Source organism: Chrysemys picta, chromosome 8 (genome assembly GCF_011386835.1).
Source record: "Chrysemys picta bellii isolate R12L10 chromosome 8, ASM1138683v2, whole genome shotgun sequence".
NCBI lineage: Eukaryota > Metazoa > Chordata > Testudines > Emydidae > Chrysemys > Chrysemys picta.
Window position 1 is genome coordinate 39,518,184 of NC_088798.1, and position 16,056 is coordinate 39,534,239.

Sequence of the window (16,056 nt, forward strand, 5' to 3'; positions counted from 1 at the left end):
GTATAATTTTACTATTTAGTTCAATATTGCAACAACATGGCAGGAGCTGTCAACAGTCAACCCAAACCACAGATTGGTACTTACTCCTTCAGACTTCTTATCTGGGTAGATGCAAGTTTCGCCACCCGCTGTGAAATTACAGTACACTTTGAAGGAGTCTCCAGAGCAGCCCTGATTAGGATCAATCCAATATTCACCTAAAACAAACAAGAGAGGATTTACTTAAGATAATGATTGATTTTGAAGTCATCTTTTACTGCCATCTAATGCTGCTCAAAAAGTTTTATCTGTAAAGCTATAGTTGTTTTATCTTAAGGATTGGAGAGCAAAAACAATTTTTGTTGTTGTCTTTATTGCTCCTTTATGAAAGATAAAACCAGCCTCAGTTGTTTTTTATTTTATTTCAGCTTGTATTTTATTTCAGGGTATGACTCCCTTTGTTTGCTGAAGGACTTTAGTAAGTCATTTGCAGAACTGGTGAATAGCACGGCAGGAGGCTGAAATCTGAGGCACAGCTCTGAGAGAGACCCCAGCTGAATGGAGAAAGCATGTTGTATGTGTCAGCCTCCTGCGACTTCAACATCCAGATCCTTCAGTTAAAGAAAAGTCAGAACCTGATATTTCAAAACGCTGAAAGAAAAACAAGCAGAAGAAATGTTAAGGCTACGTCAAAACGGAGCAGTTCAATCCCTGGGCTGGATTGTGATGTTTAGGCACAGCCCTGTGTTCAGGGTGGCGTGAAGCTGCATAGTCCTAGGAGGGTGCATGTCAGAAATAGTAGGGATGCTGAAGCAGGGTGCCTGCTACTACACACCTCTGTGGAGTTCAGCTTATTTCTCCCCCTCTGCTGGGTGGTGCATGCTGGGACTAGAGCCATTGCCCCTGCTTCTAACTCCTGAATTACGCATCTGCACTGGGAGCACTGGTGGAAACTGAGATAAGCAGCCTCAGGTTCAGGAGTTTTACCACTATGCTGCCTAATCCTGAAGCTGCAGTGTAGTTGAGGCTCTGATGTTTCTAGATAGTAAAAGCACCGTAACTGATGGCTGGTTAGACAACATAATGGCAAAGACACTTGAACTGGTCTGAGCCTTTTCTGCTCTGCAGCTTCCACCCTTCTACCACTGGTAGATATGCACTGTTGGGAATTATGGGTCCTAGAAATGCTAGTGTAGACAAGATGCTGAGGGTGAGTGCTATAGTCAATCCCAAGACCATTCAAATGTCAGTCTCTAAGGTGACTGCTAACAATCATTCTAATTATGATGGTGTTTTTTGTGATGTGGACTAACACCATCAGCTAATTGCACATTACTGGCAGAACAGCAAATAGCAATGGTTCTCAGTCACTACCGTCCTAGCCCAGGTGCTAGCCAAAGCGCAGGTTTCTGAAAGGCGTGAGTTACCAATCCTTTCAGTAATACTGTCTCCTGAATGTAAAGTATGGAACATAAGATATTTGTCATAATAGCTACAGGTTATTTTTAAGCCTTCGTTGTTCAGACTCTCTTTATTTAAAATAGGCAGTCCTGACAGCTAGCCTCCTACTCCCAAGAGCTTTGTAAAGAAATTAATGTTTTCACTTTTATTTTAACCGAATTAAACCTTCACTCATATTAAAACAAAAGCTCCAAATAATAGATAAATACTGGTAAGTGAACAAGTCGGAGACTTTCTATAAAAGATAGTCATTATAATGGAGGTACTGAATTGTAATATATGTACTTTTCATACAGCACATTCACTACTTAACTGTTCCTCAAGGCAACCATCTGTTTTTATCTGTCTAGAGTGAAAACAATAAGTATTATTAAATTGTCAAAATGTATTTTTGCTCTCATTTTAAAATGTGAAAAAATTACTTTGAACGGGGAGAAATATTCATTACAATAAAAGAAATATAAAAGCAGGAGAGCTGTGTGAAAGTTGGCCTTCATTGAAAGCTTACCAGAGAGTAAGTGCAGTTTAAATAAATAAATAAATAAACAAAAATAAACAAAGCTATTTCTCTGAAACACTGCCTAATTTATGACTCTGCATTTTATTTAACTTTAACACCAGAAAGTACTAGTCTCAATATTGCCATATGATCTTGAATATGTCCATACATTTCACATAAACCTCAGTCTTTTTTGCTTAATGTGTTTTTAGGATGAAAGCATTATGAAGGAATTTATTGTGAGCAGTATTCAGTAATGTTTTATTCAACTCTCTGAACATTTTTTTAAATTCTGGACTAATATTTGTAGCACCTAAAACAAATCTGCATCCAGCCACCCACCCTCAGATTTAAAATAGTTATATCTTTTGGGTGAAATCTTGGCATCATTGTGGCTAAGCTCCCATTGACTTCAATGGCACAAGGACTTCACCCTTTGTTCTTTGGGAAAAGGTGGTTTTGTAAAATGCAAAGTCTACCTTTCTAAATAAACATTGAAACTTTTATTTCTCTCCTTGCTAATATGCTTTTTTTTTTTTTTGGTAAAGCAATCTGTAAAAGCTGTACATCTAAAACCAGACTGACTGTATTGCATATGTAATGGATTCTTGCTTTTCAGACACAGAATTTCTATAGTTGAAATTAAATTCACCATGTTTATAAATGGCTTTTTTTTTTGCCTGCAATAATTGATGTAATGAACATTTTCTTAGCTTTTCTTTAGAGACTATATTAACCATATAACTAGAATTAATAAGCTGACAATATACTTAAGTAAATCATAACCTCAGCCCATTTGCTTTTGTCATGTAATAGTAACATACCATCTGGGAAGTCTGGGTGGCAGAGTTGTAGATCTGTGCAAGTTCGGGCTGGGTTGTTCTGAGTGCCCATTGGATACTTCATATGTTCAATATCTTGCTTCAGAGAATTGAGTGAACCAAATATTTCCTCCATGCCATCAGAATAATCCAGGATGTTATCAGCTGCATCAGCCAGCATGTAATCCGGAGATCTTCTTGTCTTTTTGGGTGACTGGATTGGCAAAGGCTGGATAACTTCCCCGGGAGGACCCTGTAAAGTACATCACATACTTTGGTTGCCTTTGAATTTTATTTTCTATCTGCATAAATAGATTGATAGATGGAAATCCTGATTGGAGGTGGTTTGAATGGTCTGTCTTCTTTTTTATCTTATTTATTTTTCTCGAATTTCCTTTGGTTTGGTCAATGCTTGATAACAGAGAGAGAGAGAGTCTTCCTGGCCCTTATGTGGGAGCAGAGCAGGGGGAATGCCATATGGAGCAAAATCACAGTCCATGTGCTCAGAAAAATGTAGGCAGTGCATTATCCCTGCTCCCCAGAGGGCCCACAATGCCCCAAAGGGGGCAGGTAAGAGGCAGACCCGGGCTCCACCCACAATGTCCACCAACATGCTGCCTAGCAGAGCTAGTTAGCCACTAGGGGAAGACTAAGTTGCCCCCCAAAAGGGGTGCAATTCTGGGGTTACTTGCCCAAGTGCCCCTGGGAAACAATCTGAGACAGACAGTCTCTTAGTATGCTCACACTGGAATGAAACCAAAAATATTTGAAATTTCCAGAGAACCAAAATTCCTCCATCAATTGCATTTCAGATTGAGAAAATGTTTCATTTCGATTTTGACTTTTTTTTTTGCATTTTATATTTTATAAAATCAAAAAATGGAAAATCAAAATGTTATGTTCTGAAAAAGGAAGTGTTTCCTTTTTCCCCCCCAATATTTTTGTTTTAGAATGAATTTTTGCAGAGACATCACGTTTCCGTGAAATTTTTTTCATTTATGGACTGGAATTTTCCAACAGAAAAGCATTTGGTTTGAAATATTTCCAAACAGCTCTAATATTTTCCTTTTCTGCAATTTTCCAAAGTCCTATCTTCCAGCATTATAAAACAGGATCATTTGGACCATTAACTGAATGCATCATTAAATAAGTGATTTTACTTACGGGAGGACCCGGGGGGCCAGGTAAACCACCATCACCCTTTTGACCACCAGGACCCTGCAAATCAGTGAAAGAAACACTATGTTAGCAGTCTTGGAAAAACATAACAGCAGAATTTTTTAAGAAAACCACCAACCCCAAGGGAAAATGCAGAACAAGTCTGGAGAGGAGTTACTTACAGTGGATCCTTTGGAACCCTTTGGACCTTGAGGACCCTAGGGGACAATGGACACAGTTACACTGAGTTGTACTCAAGCTAAGATGGGAATATTTTGAACTGAACAATATTTGGCAAGACACTTTGGATGTAATTACTTACAGGTAAACCAGGAGGGCCAGGGGGGCCTAGTGGACCAGCGGAACCGGGAATGCCCTAAAGAAGAATGAGCAGAAACTACGTTATTCTATCTGCATTGTTTCTGCTATACTGAGCAACGGTGAAAGGGACAATAAGATGACTAGTTTAGTACACCTAGTTCTACGCAGGGTTTAAGTCGGCTTAATGATCTAGATCCTGTTTTATTATTAACAATATGACATGCCAGTTTGAGTTCTGTTTTTGTTCTTCTCACCCTCCAAAATTCATAAGGCACTACCCCATCCACCCCCAAATCCTCTTTAAGGCTCACTTTTGACATCAGGCACACAGAACGCTGCCAGTTGATAAAAGCTAGGCAGATGATGAGCTACATTGTGAGAATAGCTAGTGTACATGACAATGTTGAGCAAATTGTTGTGACCACGTCCTCTGCCTGTTTGTTTGTTTCATCCATCTACTGAGTCTTGTCCATAAGCTAGATTCTGAGCTCTTTAGCTTCGTGACACATTTGTACAGCACCTAGCACAATGGGACCTTGATTCCTGAATGGGGATTCCAGATGCTGCTGCAATTTAAATGCTACTCATATACAAGATCTGTGCAAATGGCTTAGAATTCAAATTCTCTTCTTCTTGACTTGGCAGAGAGGATAAGCTTGTACAGAACTTAAATGAAAACAAAAGTGTGTTTTACTAACTGTATCGCCCTTGGCTCCGAGAGCCCCTTGTGGACCTGGAAGACCCCTGTCACCCTTTTCACCCTGTTCTCCTGGAGGTCCAATCAGACCAATCAGACCGGGATGTCCCTAGAAAAGAGCCAGAGAAAAATAAGATTGAAGGTCAATATATATAACTATGAATACATGTAAATTAAATGAGAAATATACATTGATAGCTTAGGGTATTGAAAAGTCATCACTGAACGTATTTACAGAGAAATCCTAAAAATCCTAAAAACAGTAGGCACACAATTATTCTGCAGGTACATGCATTTGCAGACATTTATGCTCAGAGATTACCTGCAGAGTTAACTACTTATTCCATGAAAAATAAATCTGTGAGTGCTACATAGTAGCTACTTACTGAAGCCAGTGCAGAAATAACAATACCTATCAGTTCAGGCGTCACACCCTTGTCAGTATTTAAATACTCCAAACACATTTGTAAGTAGAGCTGTAAACCATCTCGATAAGTAATATACATTTTTAAATACTTGATCCAAGTATGTAAATGAATGGACTTCATACCAAACAATGTCCCTTTCCACCAACAGTTCCCCTTGCCCTGATAGCTCAATGGGATTTCGGTGCCTACTTCCCTTAGAATCCTTTAACAATCGCATCCTATATCTTTAAAGTCATTACTGCTGTTACTTCTCACTAAAGACAAATACAACAATTGTTCTATATTTATAGTTTGTGGCTTTTTATATATAAAAATGCTAATATGTCTTATTCCCAACTGTAAAACTATATGCTTTTCCCCTATGGATTTCTGTGGGCTCTTAATAACAGAGAAAAGCCAGGGTAATTAAATTTACCTTCCAGGCAATGACTGTTCCTTTCTCTCTGAATGCTGCTGGGATGGGCAGATGTCCATAATTTCATTATTTATTATTATTATTATGGCAGTGGAGAGTTGATTGATGGGTGCTATGGACCTTTTGTGTCACTACGGCATCTTTTATACAACAGAAATACTTTTTTTTTTGTCTTATGCACTCAGCCAACACTTGGCTTTTAGACTGATGCCATAATTGTGGAGCCTTTCTCAAACTGAAGACACAAAGTGAGAAATTTCCACCTACCTTCTCACCCTTGGAACCTGGATCCCCCTTCAGTCCAGGCAAGCCAGGTGGACCCTAAATAGGTCAAAGGAAATAATGTTAAACACAAGTTTTAAATGGCATGGCAGGATGCACTCATAATATTTATCTGAAATAATAAAAGTACTGAAAGGTTTCAGAGTAGCAGCCGTGTTAGTCTGTATCCGCAAAAAGAAGAACAGGAGGACTTGTGGCACCTTAGAGACTAACAAATTTATTAGAGCATAAGCTTTCGTGGACTACAGCCCACTTCTTCGGATGCATATATATGTTCCATTCTATATGCATCCGAAGAAGTGGGCTGTAGTCCACGAAAGCTTATGCTCTAATAAATTTGTTAGTCTCTAAGGTGCCACAAGTCCTCCTGTTCTTCTTTTTAATAAAAGTACTGTACGTTCATGTACTGTGGCATTCAATGGCTGATGACGGGCTGTGTGTACAACTTAGGGCACAAGATAATCTTTAAGTGTATGCTTAAAAGAAACATTTCTGATTCATTGCACTAATAGAATAGCTGATTTTGACAAGACTAGGAAGTGGAAGCGAGGGCCTGTGTGACTGGAAATTTATGAGGCAAGAGCTCTTTAAAGGTCAACTAAAAGTCTCCATGTGGCACTGGAAATACCCAGTGATAGTTAATCAAATTTTCTAATCTATGTTTTGTTACTTTTGCTTGTGGGCACTTTACATGCTTTTCAATACTTCTTCAATAATGCTTGACCTTTATTATCCCTATCCTGTTATAACACAGTGGTAAAGAGACCTCTTAATTCGCTTAAGTTGGTAGTGAGGATCAGTAATGTCCGGCAGATTGTTAAGCAGGTGTCTTATATTAATTTTCCCCTATTTTGTTATTGGTTTGAGAGCTACTCCATATTTCAGTCCAGGGTTAGGGTATTATCTTGGGAGTAGAGAGCTCAGGGTTTAATTCCCTGCTCAGTCACAGATTTCCAGTGTGACCTTGGGCAAGTTGCTTAGACCCAGATTTTTAAAGGTACTTAGGCCTTGCTTTGCTCAGCACTGCCACTTTTGAAAATGAGACTTGGCTGTCTAAGTCATTTAGGGCCAATGTTTAAAGATATTTAGGCACCTAAGTTCCATTGATTTCAATGGGAGTTAGACACCTCAATATCTTCTGAATTTTGTCCCTTAGGCCTTGCAATGCGAGCAGAGCAATGTCAAAATACCTTTAAAAATATGGGCCTTAGTTTCTCTGTGCCTCAGTTCCCCAAGTGTAGAATGGGGATTATAGCCCTTCCCTACCTCACAGGGTGCTATGAGGATAATACATTGAAGACTATGAGGCACTTAGACACTACAGTGATGGGGGCCATATAAGTACCTACAATACATATTTTTTCTCTTAAAACAATGCCACCAATCATTTATACAGCACCACAACAGTAGATGGTGCTTTCTAAAAGAGAGTCAGACACACTCTTTGCCCCAATTTTGGTCTGTAATTGGTCCTTGGGAAGCAATGCTAATGCTGCTTCTGTCAGTTCTTGACAGGGTGCTTAAAAAACAAAAGCTGCACAAAAGTGTGAAGTACTATTTTATCCAGTTAGAATTCATGCACCACGGGACACCAGTGGGGAAATGTAGGGCCTGACTCTTCAAATTTGGTCGTGTGAGTGGTCATTCTTCATATAAGTAATCCAATGGAAGTCAATGGCACTACTTGCCTAAGATTTGCAGGATTGGGCCCTTACTTGGCACTGTGTAGGGAGATGTATTGTTAAATTACAAGCATTCCTAAACTAACCAGAACCACTACTCAGGTTTTATGAACCTGTATATGGAGATTGTCAGCTCTACTGTAAATTTTGCCCAAGCTGCCATGCTGCCAGATTCAGCCATCATGATAGCAGTGTGCATAGATTCAACAATGGCGTAAGGAATATCCCATACGAATTGGACTGGACAAAATGTTCTCAAAACACTCATTTCTCAGAGATTTAGAAGGAAATTGCCTTCCGAATGGCATCAGTCTGAATTTACTAAACTTGTTTTAGTATCCTACAGTATGCATCTTTTAAAAAGTTTTTGGGAAAGCCTACGTATGATGACAATGAGATTATAAAATACTCTATTGCCAGTGCCATCGTTTTTCCGAACCACTCATGCCCGTGACTCTGTGAAACTGTGATTCACACTAACCTTGTAAACAAATGCAATTAAAATGAGGACTTAAAATGGGAGCTTTTAAAAAAATAACATCACAGTGACAGCATTAGCACTATGTGTTTAATGTTGATACGAGCTGAAATGCAATTTCTTTCAGTGCAATGTAAATATATCTCAAACTATAATACCTAGAGAAGACTGTTAATTTTTTATTGACAATTTAAAAATCTTAATCTAATAAGGTTCTATATTCTTAAATCTATCTCTACAGTATAATGATTATACAAGATGCTCTTGTGGCACATTTTGAATCAACTTTTTTATTTGTAGTTTTTTTTTTTAAAAAGTAGACCTAGGAGACGGTTACTTAAGCACAGCCCATAACATAAGAAACCACCAACACACACAATAGCATAAGAGATTAAGCAGTTTGAATGGAAATAACCTCATTGGCTGGTAGTTAAGTTTACTGCTATCTGAATTAGTTTTAAAAGAGGCTAGACAGAACCCACAAAAGTATGTGGTGCTCAATATCTAATTTAGAAATGGAACATCTGAAACATCTACAAATTGACACTGGCAGGAGTCATTTCCAGCATTCCTGAGATGGAAAGCAGGATACCATGATGTGAGATTTGAAGACGGGAAAGTAAAAGTGGAAGTAGGGAGCCAGAGGACTCTCTAGGAGTTGGAAAACACCTTCCCAAGAGTACCGAATGGAAAATCCTGAAGCTGCCATTCCCACTGCGTGAAGAGCTTCTGACTTCACATCCTCTGCTCTGGTTGTAAAACAGTCTCCCCTAATTTTCATTTGGGAGTGAGTTTAGAACTCCTAAATGTGCGTTTGCTTGAGGGAGATATAGTGAGCCACATTTTGTTCTGACTTAATTGAGATTGCACTGAAGGAGGTAGTGAGAGAGTAAATCAGGGCAGAATTTGGCCTAATACGCAAGCTTCCTCATGTTGTTCAGCCAATGCACTTCTTTCTGCTCTTCCAGGTCTGGGTTATTTTGGAGAAGAGGTTGTAAATCACGCCAAACTGGTGATTTTGTAATGTCTTCCAATGAGGTCTAAGTGCTCCTTTTTCTTGTGGCCTAAGAAAGACCTGATCTTGGCTTCTAAATTTTCTGTATGGCCCTGCACCTAGCCAAAACATGAGAAAAGGGGAGGTTCAGAGTTCCAGAGCTAGAATTCTGTCAAGGGGAAAAAACAGGGACAAGACAGGGATCTTAATCATCTCTCAGCTCCATAGGACATCCACTCAGAAGTTTTTACAGTCCAAGGCTCAGCAGAACTGCACATTGTAGAATACACCACCCTGTTTTTTTTAGGAGGATCCAATGTTAGATGATGCTAAGAGAAATCCGCCAAAGGGCTCCACTGGTGTTGTGCTGACTGGGAGGCAGGATAAAATTGCAGGAAGCCAGAAGGCCTGGGGATCCACACCGATATCACTGAGCTTCTACTGATCCCCCAGAAGTACACAGGGTTTGTAGCACTGTGAACTCCTTGCTTATTTCAGCTCTGACACAACCAAAGGTTGATCTTGTGAGCGCTCCTCATAACCAATGGAAGAATTTGGAATAAACTTCATGATAGGACACTCACATCATTTTTCTTTCCCCTTCTGCCTCCTTGAGAGTTTTTCTGTTAACTTTAACAAGGACATAAGGGAATTCTATTAAGATATTAATCTTGTAATAATTACAACAAATGTGTTTATTTTTTAAAAAGCTGGAAAGATGAGAGAGGATCTCTATGTTTGGAAGAATGCTTCGCTTACAAACTTGATAATTTCTTGCTATTCATATAAGAAATAATTCGATTTTGTTTAATTTGTACAGAATACGGTGAAAATCCAAGTGATGCAGGGCATATGCACATGTAGGAGAGGCATTAATTTCTGAGCCATTAATCTCACACTGCACATGTGTACATTGGGAAGGGGAGGTGCTAAAGTGATCCAGTATCTCATCGCTACCAGTCTCCTGCTGGCAGGGGGCATATGTGAAATTATGATATGGATAGCAGTCATTAGTGACACTTTCAATGTGGCACAGATTCAGAAGTGCCACAACTCTTCATGTACAAAATTTTATTCAGTGTGTACCTTTTCCATTTCTACTTCAGGATATCAGTCGATGCAAAAGATTAGGCAAATACATAATTCATGAACAAAAAGGGAAAAGGAAAACAGGGCTGATATGTTTTTAAGCTTCTGGAATATAGAATCAAACATTTTCACCTGCAGCGTGCTGTACTCTGCTGCATATCTACTTTGGCATACTTCTCACAACTGCAGTCCACGGGGAATGCAACCTAAACTCAGCAACTGCTGTCTCTGAACTTTATTTCAGATGTGAACCAAAGTTTAATATGCTGCTGTGTAAATATAATGATTTACTAGAGCTAGCTAATCAACAGGCAATCTTGAATTCTTATTTTCAATGCTATATAATTAATATACTTTGCTTCTGATTGAAATTGGGCTTTTAAAATAGCCTCAGGACGGATCTTTTAACTATACATTTTATTTTAAATCCTCTGGGACATTTTTGCTACTTAAATGTGAAAAGGGATGTTTAATGACAAGTAAATTTTTGTTTTAGAAGAAGAAAGATGGTGCTTTGATTAAGGCACAGACTCTGGGTTCAATTCCTGACTCGTCCACAGATTTCTTGTCTGACCTTGAGCAAGTCACTTAATCTCTGTGCCTCAATTCTCTCTCTGCACAAAGGGGATAGTAATAGTGTCTTTCTTCCACTCTTTGTCTTGTCTGTTTAGACTGTAAGCTCTTCAGGAAGGAGCTGTCTTTTCTTTCTGTGCAGTGCCTAACACAACTGGACCCTGATCTTGCTTGGAGCCTCTAGTGATTCTTTTCATGGTGACAGGTTTCAGAGTGGTAGCCGCATTAGTCTGTATCAGCAAAAAAAACGAGGAGTCCTTGTGGCACCTTAGAGACTAAATTACTTTTAATAATTTATTAATAAAATTTATTATTACAATGTATTAATTTTCCCTCTGTTGATACTCACACCTTCTTGTCAACTGTTGGGAATGGGCGATGTCCACCTTGATTGAACTGGCCTCGTTAGCACTACAAAAAGTAATTTTCCCTCTGTTGATATTCACCCCTTCTTGTCAACTGTTGAGAATAGGCCACTTCCACCTTGATTGAATTGGCCTCAGAACCCTCTCCCTCCCCCGCCCTTGGTAAGGCAACTCCCATCTTTTCATGTGCTGTAATATATATACTGTATTTTTCACTCCTGTATCTAAGAAATGGGTTTTAGCCCATGAAAGCTTATGCCCAGATTAATTTGTTAGTCTCTAAGGTACCACAAGGACTCCTCGTTGTTTTTTCTAGTGATACTGTAATACTAATTACATACGGATTGATAGACATGTTACATCACAGTCCATTGGAAGAAACAATTCCAGTCCTGAAAAAAGTATAAATACATGTTCTGAAGCTCTTTCTTGTTTATAGGGTAAAATCATGGGTTTTGAACATTTGCAAAAATCTATGTTAGTCAACCAGAATGTGCCCATAAAAGGTTCCAATCAATGAAAAAAATATCTATTCTTCTTGTTAAGATACACACAAGAAAGTGAAAAGGTGTTTCAGAGGTGAAAGTCCTAGCAAGGACTAATTCAGGAAGCATTTTACTTTAGATGATGAATTTTACATTTTCTCAACCACATTTGTAAAGGCTGTGAGAACCTGATTATATGCTCTGCAGCTGTTATAGCTAAAACCCAACCCTCAGTACCTGGCTTCAGAAGTGAGGGGGAGGTGGGGCAGGAATTCTCTTCACAAAGGATGTGTGGGGCAGCTGTATAGTTAATCTGCAGAAGCTACTTCAGTCCTAGGGCCTATGCAGGGGTACCTATCCCTGCCAAGCCATGAGAGGAGGAGAGGGTACAGGGAAATTCCTCCTGCCTTCTAACCCTCATCCAGCCTTCTCGCCTATGCATGGTTGAACCACACCATTTCTGCAATAAAAGAAGGGACTGAATTTGCCCCTTGCGGCACCAGCATCTTGATGTGATGTGGTTGTGTTATTGTGCACATCAGCAGCAGTTAAAACTTCCAGCCACAAAAGAAACAATTGCTTTTATTTAATGTGTGACAGCAGTAGGACATACCCTGGTGTGTCATTTGAGAACTTGACACTTGCTCTTTCATTTCACTCAACCGTGACTGTATCCATGTTCTATTTCAAAGCCTTCATCCCTAACATGTCATTCTGGAAATGTATTAAACGCTTTCTGTTCAGCATCAGAATATGTATTACCTCCTCCTGACTGCTGAGCAGCATCAGCTCAGAGGCAGACCTTCTAGAACTTTCTCCTGACTAAAAGCTTTAGCCAGAGCAAGTCCTGAAAACTTCCAATCTTCCAGTCTGCCCGGGGCCATTTTCTCTCTTGAAACCCACCAACTTTCTCCCTTTCCACCTTGCAGATGTCTGTACCCATCCTCAGAGGGGTTAATAACAAATCAAATTCTTTATAGGACTGCAGAGTGGGCTAATACATTGTATTCTAGACAATCCAGATGATTCTCAACTATTTTGGCAAGCAAGAGACCTGAGACGTCTCTCATAGCCAGATCGCCTTTGCTTAGCTGCAAAGACCCAGACCATCTGGCCAGGTATTGTAGATTTAAAATTTTATATATAATACAAGGCTGGATTGAGAACAGCAGCAACTTGCTGTTCATCATATTAGTTTTTCTATTCATCATGAAGGACTTATTAAGAAAATTATGCCACTACTTTTACTGACTACTAGGACTTCTATGTGCTTCCTTTCCTTTGGCCTTCATTATTAATGTGCAGTATATATTCATTATTCATTTGGCCATTGAGCCATTTTTAAGAGATAAAGGAGTATTAAATACCACTCAGCGGCAGCCAAACATTTTTTTTTTAATTTTCCTGGGGTTGTGGTAATTGGGCTATAGTATGAATTAATTTGTGGAGTATTAGTTCCTTGCTTTACAGCCATATCAATATTATAGTCACAAAACATAGTTTGATGACTAATAAACTGCTCTGAAGTAACAATAAAACAAAAAGCATATTCTGAGACTTAGCTAAAGAGTTAACACAACAATTCATCATGAAAGACAACTTTGCAGCAAGCTACAAAGACCTGTAGGTTTCCCCCAACAATGCACTGTGCAGGAGTGCACTTTTGGCTTTTGCTAGTTTATTTCATGAGCAGCCGTGTATATAGTAGGTGATGATTCCAAATTATCTTTCCATTTAATCTTAAATGCTTGGGGAGTAATAAGGATAAATATTATTGCAGCCCCAAAAATGGATCTGAGGCTGTGATAAGGGCAGGATAAAGTAGAATAGTAATGTAACAGCTCTGAGTCCAAATGGAGAAGAGAATGGGAAAATAAAGCATGTAACAACATGCAGGTTGTTGTGCAGTATAAAAATGAAGACTTGATGAGCTGCACTGAGTAGTTACTAAGGATGACATCCGTCATCTGTGACCTCTTTGAGACAGCTTTTTAGGATGAGATTTTAGAGGGCCCTACAGGACGTTGGTGTCCAACACCCATTGACTTTCAATAGGCATTAGGTGCCTAATTCCCTCAAGCCCCTTTGAAAACCTCATCCATAAACTATTTCTTGGGCAAGGAATAGTGAATTAAAGATGGAGTATGGCTCTGCCTTGCTAGGAAACCCTCTGATACTGAATTTTCTTGTGTTTCAGTGATTAGTCAGACCCTCTAGTCTTTTGCACCAGGAATTACATGTACCTACATGACCTCTACTACCAGCAAAGGCTGCACTGAAATCACCAGTGCCAAGGAAATGTTCTTTTACCAGGATTATTTTTTTTTCTGTGTGGTTTCTGCTGTTACGAAGGCCATAAGGCCTTACATTCACTAGTGCTTGTTTGGAGACAAACACATTTTTGGATAGTATACATTCTTGCACTTATATATGTTGGTTTTTATTCTAATATTGGCCAGAGGATTGAAGGGACTGATACCCCGTTGTGTTACTCCAGTCTTATGCCAATGTAACTCCACTGATACCAGTGCAGTTGCTATGTTCTATAACTGGATAAAGCAGTTGTAAAGCAGGCACTCAATATTTTCAAACACAGAAGGATAAATGCCTTGTAACCACCGATTTGTATTATTAGTTTCCCCGGAACATATATGGGGACCTTAATGGTACATGTTTAAGGACTTTTCCTCTTTGGGTATGTCTACACTACCCGCCGAATTGGCAGGCAGCAATCAATCCAGCGGGGGTCGATTTATTGCATCTAGTCTAGACGTGATAAATCAACCCCCGAGCACTCTCCCGTTGACTCCTGTACTCCACCGCTGCGAGAGGCACAGGCGGAGTCAGCAGGGAAGAGACAGCAGGCAACTCACCACAGTGAAGACACCACAGTGGGTAGGTCTATGTACGTCGACTTCAGCTACATTATTCACGTAGCTGAAGTTGCATAACTTAGAATGATCCCCCCAGTGTAGACCAGGCCTTTGACATAACATTGGAAGGAAGGAAGGATACTCACCATAGGACCAGGTGGTCCATCCTGACCTGGTGCTCCAGGTAGACCTTGTTCTCCCTATAAGAAACAATTAAGATTCCTTAAAAAGTGGATATTCAAGATAAAAAAGATAACAATATTGCTATATACTCAATGAACTTACCACAGGGCCAGGAATACCACGGAGACCCTCTGGACCAGGTTTTCCTGAAGGTCCCTGAGGACCAACTGGTCCTGTTTTTCCAGGTGCACCTTCTGAACCAGGTTCACCCTACAAGGAAGACATACCAGATCACATCATTAATGGAGTTGATTATCCATGGCTCAGTATGGGTGCACAAGTGATACAGAGGGCACAAGGAATTTTTTGCACCCCTTCCAAGAGATGATCGCAGTCTGAATCTGTTCCCCTCAGAGCAGACTTGGCCCCTGACTGATAACTGTGATAACCTGCACTAAAGTTTATGGGATGGACATGACCATGTTCTCCCCTTCTTTTCTGCAATAGTGAGATGACCTGGCCTTGCATTTATGAGCAGCGCACACAGCAACCCATCAAATACCTCTAGAAGCTTCCTTCCAGGGGAATGCCTCTATACTGCCCCCTTCTGTAGACTATGCATTAAACACAAATGAATTATTGTGCAGCAAAATTAAAGCAAAAGAATTTCACAATTTATATATTAAATTTAGGCCCTTTAATTTGAGTTATTTACAACTTAACTGTGATTACTTTGGTAGGTTTAAAATATCACATACTATCTGTAAAATAAATAGCTTAGAAAAGGCATGATTTACTTTTTTGGAATGGTTTTTGTATTTCACTGTTTGGAACAAATGGTCTTATTTATTACCTTTGCACCTTTTTCACCTTGTCTGCCCTCAGCACCAGCTGCTCCAGGAGGGCCCTGTAAAGGAAGGAAAAGGTATAAGGTATGAAATAAATACTGGTTCATAAGTATAGTATATTAAAATTATATTAAAGTGGTGAAAATATGATCTGAAATGTTCTTACAATTTCCTATATATCAGTGAATAATAAAATTGGCAAATGTTAATAATAATATAAATAAAACATTTCTTGACCATTTTATCAATAAAATGAAAAATCCCACTTACCCCCATTAAACCTTTTTTATTTTCATACAATTTATTAGGCGCTTACAACAAATACATTGACTAGAAAATCAACTACCCTTTGTAAACACAGAGCAAAGAGAACACCACAAATAAATATATAAGATGAATATTTACACATCAAAAGGCATAGGAACATTTTATAAAAGATGAGGGAAAAGGCAAATAATAATATGTACTAAAGGTAGGATTTCCAA

The 16,056-nt window shown here is 39.2% G+C and overlaps 1 protein-coding gene across 7 annotated transcripts in view; it reads right to left on the bottom strand.

Annotated features, from left to right (window-relative positions):
• The window catches only part of COL11A1 (collagen type XI alpha 1 chain), a 235,817-nt gene that overhangs the window by 5,956 nt on the left and 213,805 nt on the right, over positions 1–16,056 (bottom strand). For all 7 annotated transcript variants that reach the window (XM_042840641.2, XM_005285451.4, XM_024101999.3 and 4 more), the window contains 10 exons: positions 15,577–15,630; positions 14,886–14,993; positions 14,747–14,800; positions 6,047–6,100; positions 4,938–5,045; positions 4,241–4,294; positions 4,101–4,136; positions 3,925–3,978; positions 2,764–3,013; positions 85–197 (listed from right to left, as the gene is read on the bottom strand). In XM_042840641.2, coding sequence (XP_042696575.2) covers positions 85–197; positions 2,764–3,013; positions 3,925–3,978; positions 4,101–4,136; positions 4,241–4,294; positions 4,938–5,045; positions 6,047–6,100; positions 14,747–14,800; positions 14,886–14,993; positions 15,577–15,630 — 885 coding nt within the window. The remainder of the gene's footprint in view (positions 1–84; positions 198–2,763; positions 3,014–3,924; positions 3,979–4,100; positions 4,137–4,240; positions 4,295–4,937; positions 5,046–6,046; positions 6,101–14,746; positions 14,801–14,885; positions 14,994–15,576; positions 15,631–16,056) is intronic.